The sequence below is a fragment of the Rhinopithecus bieti genome, unplaced genomic scaffold (assembly GCF_001698545.2).
Source record: "Rhinopithecus bieti isolate Rb0 unplaced genomic scaffold, ASM169854v2 scaffold_44365, whole genome shotgun sequence".
NCBI classification, from domain to species: domain Eukaryota; kingdom Metazoa; phylum Chordata; class Mammalia; order Primates; family Cercopithecidae; genus Rhinopithecus; species Rhinopithecus bieti.
In genome coordinates, this window is record NW_016817764.1 from 171912 (window position 1) to 181829 (window position 9918).

At 44.8% G+C, this 9918-nt stretch overlaps 1 protein-coding gene across 1 annotated transcript; it reads left to right on the forward strand.

Annotated features, from left to right (window-relative positions):
• The first annotated feature begins 518 nt into the window (after positions 1-518).
• On the forward strand, positions 519-7787 carry MKRN2OS (MKRN2 opposite strand). Its single transcript, XM_017856124.1, has 4 exons — positions 519-1126; positions 3953-4002; positions 5455-5617; positions 7155-7787. Exons 1-4 carry the CDS (start codon positions 909-911, stop codon positions 7393-7395), a joined length of 672 nt encoding a protein of 223 aa, XP_017711613.1. The 5' UTR covers positions 519-908; the 3' UTR covers positions 7396-7787.
• The last annotated feature ends 2131 nt before the right edge of the window (positions 7788-9918 follow it).

Here is a 9918-nt window from a genome sequence, read left to right on the forward strand (position 1 = left end):
CCGCCCGCCTCGGCCTCCCAAAGTGCTGGGATTAGAGGCTTGAGCCACCGCGCCCGGCCCTGGATGTTATTTTTCTTACAAACAAAATTACTTTTACAATATAAAATGTCAAAATAAAATAGCCTTAAATTAAGGATTTATTTATGCAGTAACAAATGATTTAACCAATTCTGGGAACACAAAAATAAAGGTCAGTCTCCAATTCCAAGAAGCTCACAGACTAACAGGAGAAACAAAACTAAATGATTAAATAACAGTTCTAGGCTGGGTGCAGTGGCTCATGCCTGTAATTCCAGCACTTTGGGAGGCTGAGGCAGGCAGATCACTTGAGGTCAGGAGTTCGAGTCCAGCCTGGCCAACATGGTGAAACTCCCATCTCTACCAAAAAACACAACAATTAGCTGCGTGTAGTGGCGTGCGTCTGTAGTCCCAGCTACTTGGGGAGGCTGAAGGGGGAGAATCACTTGAACCTGGGGGTGGAGGTTGCAGTGAGCCAAGATCGTGCCACTGCACTCCAGCCTGGGTGACAGAGTGAGACCCTGTCTCTAAATAAATAAATAACTGAGTTCTGACAGAAATATGAATTCAGCACTGCCACTGCAAGGGAAGACTGGGGGAAGCTGAGAAAGATTTCACAGAAAAGTGAGGCTTTAAAGGATGAATAGGAGCTGGCAGTTATCAGTTACCATAAACAATGGAAATAAACAAATAGAAACTAGCTCTTTAAGAAACAGTCTATGGGGAGGCCTGGCTACTGGTTAATCCTATCTGGTTTGGCTTCTGAAGCCATCAGTCAGGATGACATCACCACTGATCAGGTTCCTCGGGGCGGTGTGCGTTTGCCAGGTGTATAATGAGGAAAAGGAAGTCTCCGGAAACCTCCCCTGGCATCCCAGGAGGCAAAAGCTATGCACTGCGCAGAGGCTGGGAAGGCTTTAATTAAATTCAACCACTGTGAGAAATACATCTACAGCTTCAGTGTGCCCCAGTGCTGCCCTCTCTGCCAGCAGGACCTGGGCTCGAGGAAGCTGGAGGACGCACCTGTTAGCATCGCTAATCCATTTACTAATGGACATCAAGAAAAATGTTCATTCCACCTCAGACCAACTCAGGGAACATTTCTTAGGTACAGTTTTTAAAGTGTTAAATTGCATTGTGCAAACTTTTCCTTCTGTTTTAGTCACTAAAATTTCCTTAATATATAATGTGTGAGGTTTGGTGGACAATTTTTTCAGCTTTGGCCTTAAATCCTGAGATGCAGGCCTACTGGCTTCAAAAAATTGATGGTGTGCCTGTGTTCCTGCAGTGATAAGTGCAAGAATATATGTGGAATATATGAGGAGTAAACCTGCTCATACGATTTTCAGAGAGAAAAACATTGCTCAGAGGCTAACCGGGAAAATGACCCAGCAGCTAATATCTAAATAATACCTTTACTGCCAGTTAATTTGTAGTTTCAGTGACAAACAGGTACAATATACCGGGCCTGATGAACTGGCATTTACAGACTATTTTGTATGGAGGCAAATTAAATTGAAGACTAGAACTGACCTATTTCCATTGTAGACACCATGTGGCTTTAAGAACAAATTCAGTTCTCTCTTGCTGAGAGTGCTGGTATAAACAAAAAGGATGAATTAGAAAGCAAAAGAAAGGATTATACTTTTTTTTTTTTTTCTGAGACGGAGTTTCGATCTTGTTGCCCAGGCTGGAATGCTATGGTGTCTCAGTTTACTGCAATCTCTACCTCCTGGGTTCAAGTGATTCTCTCGCTTCAGGCTCCCAAGTAGCTGGGACTACAGGCGCTTGCCACCATGCCTGGCTAATTTTTGCATTTTTAGTAGAGATGGGTTTCACCATGTTGACCAGGCTGGTCTCAAACTCCTGACCCCAGGTGATCCACCCGCCACAGCCTCCCAGAGTGCTGATATTACAGGCATCAGTCACTGTGCCCAGCCAGGTTTATATTTTATTGTCCCCGTGGAGTTTACCAATAGGATTAGGATCGGCCCAGAGTAGGCCAGGCTTTAGGAGAGCATGGGTCGTAGAATGTTGGTGTATGCCTTAGGAAACATGTTCAGCTCCTGTGTATCATTAGTCTAATGCTCCCTAGAGTTCACCCTCCTAACTTTCCTGTCCCCTCAAAAGTGCTGGTTTCGAATACGAAAACAGGAGTTGACTACTCATCTTCCTGCCTACTAACTTCCTTAATCAATTTCCTTCTGGTCCCTATGAGGATGAAATGAACCAACATATGTAAAAGGTTTTGGTCATCCTGTTAGGTGCTGAACAGACAGCATCCGTGGACCTTGCTCAGGGAGGCAGCCAACGCAGAGAGGGCATTACAGGCTGGGGCATCAAAAAGCCCCTGATGCTTTTATCCTGGTTCTTCTAACCAGCTCCAGGTATCTCTGGTTCCTTATCTGTAAAACAAAGACTAATTTTTTTTTTTTTTTGAGACAGGGTCTTCCTCTGTTGCCCAGGGTGGAGTGCAGTGGTGCAATCTCGGATCACTGCCACCTCCTCCTCCTGGGTTCAAGCAATTCTTGTGTCTCAGTCATCCGAGTAGCTGGGATTACAGGTGCCCTCCACCACACCCAGCTAATTTTTGTATTTTATTTTTTAGTACAGACGAGGTTTCACAATGTTGTCCTGGCTGGTCTTGAACTCCTGGTCTCATATGACCTGCCTACCTCAGCATCCTAAAGTGCTGGGATTACAGGCTTGAGGCACCACGCCTGGACTAATTTTTAATCTTAAAATTAAATTTCAATAAAAATATTGAAGATGATGATCCTGGCACCTATTATTCTGTTTCCTGGGGGCAACTTCACAGCCCTGAACAGCAGGTATAGCTAGAACTGGGTTTGTCTCAAGGAAATGTTCTGCTAATAACAGGGAAGGCTATTTGGACTTAACACAAATGGTAAGCACATAGTAGGTTTAGCAACAGGGCATATAAGCCTGTCCCAAGCTTCAATCATGTTTCACCCACAAGCTCCTTCCCATCCTGTTCTTTTCATGTTCACTTCAGACCCTAACAACAAAGCCTGGTAGAACCTTCATTTGATCCTAATCAGAATCATGAAGCCCAAACTGTTTTGGGGTTTTTTGTTGTTTTTGAGAATCAGGGTCTCTCTTTGTCGCTGAGGCTGGAGTGCAGTGGTACAATCATAGCTCACTGCAGCCTTGAATTCCTGGGCTCAAGTGATCCTCCCAACTCAGCCTCCCAAGTAGCTGGGACTACAGGCAAGAGTCACCATGCCTGGCTCTCCCCCTACTTGTATTTTTGTTTTTGAGACAGTCTTACTCTGTCACCCAGGCTGGAGTGCAGTGGCACAATCTCCGCTTACTGCAACCTCCACCTCACGAGTTCAAGCAATTCTCATGCCTCAGCCTCCCAAGTAGCTGGGATTACAGGCACGTGCCACCCTGCCCAGCTAAGTTTTGTATTTTTAGTAGAAACTGGTTCTCACATGTTGGCTAGGCTGGTCTTGAACTCCTGGCCTCAAGAGATCCTCCCATCTCAGCCTTCCAAAGTGCTAGGATTACAGGCGTGAGCCATTGCACCCAGCTGGCTCTATTTACTTTCTTAGACAAAGAGTCTCACTCTATCGCCCAGGGTGGAGTGCAGTGGTGCGATCTTGACTCACTGCAATCTCCACCTCCCGGGTTCAAGCGATTCTTGTGCCTCAGCCTCCTGAGTAGCTGGGATCACAGATGCACACTGACACGCCCCGCTAATTTTTGTATTTTTAGTAGAGATGGGGTCACGCCATGTTGGCCAGGCTGGTCTCAAACTCCTGGCTCCAAGTGATCCGCCCACCTTGGCCTCCCAAAGTGCTGGAATTATAGGTTTGAGCCACTGTTCTCGGGCTCCTCCTACTTTAAATGAAAATTCTTCATGCCAAACACATGCAAACCAGAAAAAAACAAACCTTGTTTCTTTCAGGGAGTATGATGGAAGGTCTGATCTTCATGTTGGAATAACTAACACAAATGGTAAGTGCAGTTTTGTAGCTTAAAAAACCCCCACTACCCAGTAAAAGGAAAGCAGTATTTGTGGAGATTTGATTATGGCAACATCTAATGAGTGATTCCATTGTTCACTGGGTTCTTTCTACTGCACCATGAGGTGGGCATTGCCTCCAAATGAGAAATATTTGACTTTATGGCAAATTACCAACAATATGAAATATTTGAAAGCTAATGTTTTCTCAGTGAAGAGCCTCACAAACCTGTACATTTTTTATTGATTTTTAAAAGAAATAGATGTCCAGTGAGATTGACTTGCCCAAGACCTCATATCTTGTGTCCGAACCAGAATTTGGAACCAGACTCTCTGACTTCCAATCCTATGCTCAGCTGATTACCACTGGGTCCCCACATTCTAGGGACTTCAGGAGTAAAGCAGGATGTGGTGGGGCCTGCAGTGTTTTTTTTTTTTTTCAAGGAAAGTGAAGATTAAACAAAACTGTTCCTTTGGCCACCTATAGCTCCAAGGGCAGTGTGTGCAACCCTTCAACCAGAAGCTTTCTTGTCTGCAGGAAAAGGGCCTGGATGGAGCCACCTGCAGGATATGTAGCCTGGATATGGTGAGGCAGGTGAGGCACCTAGCCAGGCCTCACAGGTGAGGTCTAATAACAGCCCTTCCTTACCCACTGAGGCAAGAGAAAGTGACACTGATCAGAAATCCAGAATGGTTCTGAACTTAGTTACCCACAAGAACAGTCATACTTACCACTCATCTTTTTTTTTTTTTTTGAGATGGAGTCTCGCTCTGTCACCCAGGCTGGAGTGCAGTGGCTGGATCTCAGCTCACTGCAAGCTCCGCCTCCCGGGTTCACACCATTCTCCTGCCTCAGCCTCCCGAGTAGCTGGGACTACAGGCGCCGCCACCTCGCCCGGCTAGTTTTTTTTTTTGTATTTTAGTAGAGACGGGGTTTCACCGTTTTAGCCATGATGGTCTCGATCTCCTGACCTCGTGATCCGCCCGTCTCGGCCTCCCAAAGTGCTGGGATTACAGGCTTGAGCCACCGCGCCCGGCCTTTTACCACTCATCTTTAGCAGGTGGAAATTTATTCTTGATTTAAGGAGACAGGATTGACCCATTGGTAAATACAGAACTTCAATAAAAATATTGGAGATGATGATCCTGGTGCCTATTATTGTCTCTGTTTCCTGGGGGCAACTTCACAGCCCTGAACAGCAGGTAGAGCTAGAACTGGGTTTCTCTCAAGGAAATGACTGCTGGTAACAGGGAAGGCTACATAAACCCCTCCCTGACTCTAGGCAAATCTAAATCTCCTTAGGCGGAAGAAAGATTCTAGAACCTCCACCCTGGATTTATATTATGTAAAGTTACCACATGGCTACTGTCATTTTCTGATGTCCCTTTTTCACAGAGGTGTGTGTCTCCTTGAGGCTCCACATGACTTTGGTTTTGATTTGCAGGGGTTGTGTATAATTACAGTGCACATGGTGTCCAGCGAGATGGAGCAGGGTGGGAACAGAGCATAAGCATCCCATTACTGCAGCCCCACATGTATGGAATGATGGAGCAATGGGACAAGTACCTGGAAGACTTCTCCACCTCGGGGACCTGGCTGCCTCACAGGTACACGACTGCAAATGCTGCACCCTAGCTGGCACTCACATGCTATGCAAGTGGGATCCCCGTGTGGCCTCAGCTCACACAGGACTCAGCAGCATTTAGCTTCACTTTGAGCTGATACAGAGATATTAACATCGCTAACAGAATTTAAACAGGGGTTGAACTACTCTAGGTTTTCTGCAGTTGGGTCAGCACACACATATAACAAAATTACAGCGTTTTAAGAGCTGAAAGGACTAGAATCTGTATTCAGTTATTCCAGTTGTGTGACAAGGTATTTTTACACATACATAGCAAGTCACGATATATTTCTTTAAAACAAAAATTTAAAAAAACAATATTCAGGCTGGGTACGGTGGCTGTCATCTGTATTCCTAGCACTTTGGGAGACTGAGGCAGGTGGATCACCTGAGGTCAGAAGTTCGAGACCAGCCTGGACAACATGGTAAAACCCTGTCTCTATTAAAAATACAAAAATTAGCCAGGCATGGTGGCGGACGTCTGTAGTCCCTACTTGGGAGGCTTGGGCAGGAGAATCACTTGAACCCAGGAGGTGCAGGTTGCAGTGAGCCGAGATCACGCCTTTGCACTCCAGCCTGGGCAACAGTGAGACTCCGTCTCAAAAAAAAAGAAAAACAAAACAGAACAAAAAAAAAAACAATGTTCAAAATGTAAAAGCTTCTTTTTTGTAATTTTAGCAATTTCAAGTTAATTTCTCACTCTCAACATTTTATAAGATGTATAGCATATTTGTGGATTTTGAGGTTTCCTTTGAAATAAGTTTAGATACTATGGAATATCATAAAACTCATATGGAATTCCATCTTTGAATTCTAGAAGTTCAGTAAGTTCCCCAAATTGGTAGTTAACTTGCAACTGAGTAACCACTCTGAACATCCGGGTGAGTCTATGCCAATCTGCAGCAAGCAGGTGCCCAGAGACCAAGCATCCCCCAGAATTACATGAAGCCCAAAACAGTATGGGCTTCATGATTCTGATTAGGATCAAATGAAGGTTCTGCCAGGCTTTGTAGTTAGGGTCTGAAGTGAACATGAAAAGAACAGGATGGGAAGGAGCTTGTAGGTGAAACATTATAATTGAAGCTTGGGACAGGCTTATATACCCTATTGCTAAACCTCCTATGCACCCAGGCTGGAGTACAGTGGTGCGATCTTGGCTTACTGCAACCTCTGCCTCCTGGGTTCAAACAATTCTCCTGCCTCAGCCTCCCAAGTAGCTGGGACCACAGTCGTGCACCACCATGCCCAGCTAACTTTTGTATTTTTTGTAGAGACAGGGTTTCACCTTGTTGGCCAGGCCAGTTTTGAACTCCTGAGCTCAAGTGATCCTCACACTTTGGCCTCCCAAAGTGCTGGGATTACAGGTGTGAGTCACTGCACCTGGCCTGAAGTGCACATCTTGAAGCTTCTTAACCACATGAACCAGCAGAGGCCTTGCTTGCTGAGGCACCTGATGGGTAGCTTCATGGACTGTCCCCGAGCAGCCTTTTCTTCTCAACACCCTTGTTCTCTTCCATAAGGTACGAAGAAGACCACCACAACTGCTACACTTACACACTCACGTTCATTAACTGCGTTCTGATGGCAGAAGGTAGACAGCAACTGGACAAGAGTGAATTTACGGAGAAGTACGTAGTCCCGCGGACAAGGCTGGCATCCAAGTTCATTACACTCTACCGGGTGATACAGGAGCATGGCTTCTATGTCACTGACTGTCCCCAGCACGAGGCACAACCCCCTGAGGGTGGTGGTTTGTGCTGAGAGCTATGTTAAGTGCAGCCCGGGCGTTGGGGTAAGGTGGTTGCTACCTTTAATCAGTACTATGGATTTCTAAATGCATTTAACTGTGGTTAATAAAAACGTGTATGGGCCAGGTGTGGTGGCTCACGCCTGTAATCCCAGCACTTTGGGAGGCTGAGGGAGGTGGGTCACCTGAGGTCGGGAGATCGAGACCAGTGTGACCAACATGGAGAAACCCCGTCTCTACTAAAAATACAAAATTAGCCGGCCATGGTGGCGCATGCCTGTAATCTCTGCTACTAGGGAGGCTGAAGCAAGAGAATCTCTTGAACCCGGGAGGTGGAGGTTGCGATGGGTTAAGATCATGCCATTGCACTCCAGTCTGGCAAGAGTGAAACTCCATCTCAAAAAAAAAAATAAATAAAAAATAAAAACGTGTATGGCTTCCCTTCAAGCATATGTCAGCTTACTACATCGTAAGACTTTATAAAATAAAATTGCCCCAGGTTTTAAAATTATGTTATTAAAACAAAATTATTTTCTTATCAGTGAGGTTTTAAACTAAGAACCCATTTACAGCATAAAGTGGCAGCACATTTTATTCACATAGCAATAAAAATTATTCCTATAAATGAATGTGAGCTGAACAAATTCACCTTTCAATGTGGATGCAGAAAGTGGGGATGTGAAGATAGCAAGGTGGGTGAAACACAAGTTATGAAGTAATGAGTACCTTCCCCTCGTGGTTTTAACTTTAAAAGCACATGCTAAGGGCCGGGTGCAGTGGCTCATGCCCGTACTCTCAGCACTTTGGGAGGCCGAGGCGGGCAGATCACGAGGTCAGGAGTTTGAGACCAGCCTGGCGAACATGGTGAAACCCCATCTCTACTGAAAATACAAAAATTGGCTAGGCGTGGTGGTGAGTGCCTGTAATCCCAGCTACTCAGGAGGTTGAGGTACGAGATTCGCTTAAACCCAGGAGGCAGAGGTTGCAGTGAGCCAAGATTGCAGCACGGGAATCCAGCCTGGACGACAGAACAAAACTACATCTCAAGAAAAAAGAAAAAAAAAAAAAAAAGCCCACGGTAAGCTTATGATAGTGAACAACAGTAAAACAAAACCAAAACTCCTCAGAATCTAAATCAGGAAATGGTCACTCCTTTTAAATGAGCTCTTCTAAGTCTATTTGCACAAACGAGCCCAGCAACGCCTCAAATCAGTATAATTCCAGCCTGTGTCCATTTCATTTTGCCTGACCCAACACACGGAGGTTCGGGGGTTGGGTTTGTGCCACAAAGCACTTCCTCTGCCCACTGAAAAGGCAGAGTTCAGAAAGGACACGAAGAGAGGGCTATCTTCTTTCTCTGATACCTTCACAGGAGGACACTGGGGAAACTGGGATGAGAAACTATAAAGAAATGATGTGACTTTTAACAAGTATGTTGGAGTTTATGTACTGAAAGAATCATTGAACTTCAAAAGGCCAACAGGCAAAACATTCCCAAATTTCTCTTTGGAAACTTCTTCCAGAACTCGGTTGTTTTTGACCAAATGTGATGTACTACTTCACTTAATCCCCAGTCTTGGTACCAACTGATGTCTAATTTCCAAAAATCAAACTCATCTTAAAGGTATCAATAACTGCCTCGTGTTAAAATAACTTAGGGGAAAGCCATTACACCAAGATGGATCCAACACCCAGTTCCATATTAAACTAAACGAAACTTAAAGCTCAGCCAATCCTAAATGGCCAACTGAACATTAGTTACACAGATACTTGCCACTAGGATAACCTAAATAAGACAACTGCTCCAACTTTAACCAACCAACTTCTCTCCTGTGCCTCCTCACACACCCTCTAAAAGTCTCCCTTCACACCCTTCCTCAGGAGCCCAAACCACTTCGGTTTTGGTGCAGCTTGATTCACGAATGGCTGTCTGCTCAAATAAACTTAAACGTGCTTTATCCTTTAACATTAGTAATAAAGATACTCAGAAAACTTGCTACAGATCCTTAAAGCTTGTTTCCAAAGAGGCATTTAGTCCGTTTCAGCACAGTTAACTTCAGTGGGAAAGAATGCACGGCAAAGCAACATTTGCATTTACAAGCTCAGGTACTTTCCTTCAAATACAAAACTGCCCACCCAGAATTTGATATCATTTTAAGCAGAACTATGACTGGTATTCCATGGTGTTCAAGAAGTCAACAAAACCCCAGAGGGTAAAGATGAAAGAATTCCAATCTGCCCTCATTTCTTCACATTTTATACTAGGATTCAGCTTCTCTAGTCTAATTCTTTACTCATTAGGAGTAGTAACAGCAGCTGCAGTTAATGAGTATTCATAAAGGACTCCACACCAGAAGAAACACTTATTCTTGTCAATCCTCAAGACCATCCTCTGAGGGGGGTCCTAACATTATGCTTTTATAGATGAAAAGGGAAATTGAGGAAATGACCTGTCCAAAGACATACAGTGGCAAAACTGGGGTTCAAACCAGGGTTCGACCACAAAAGCTGTGCCCGTAACCCCGGGGCCACACTGC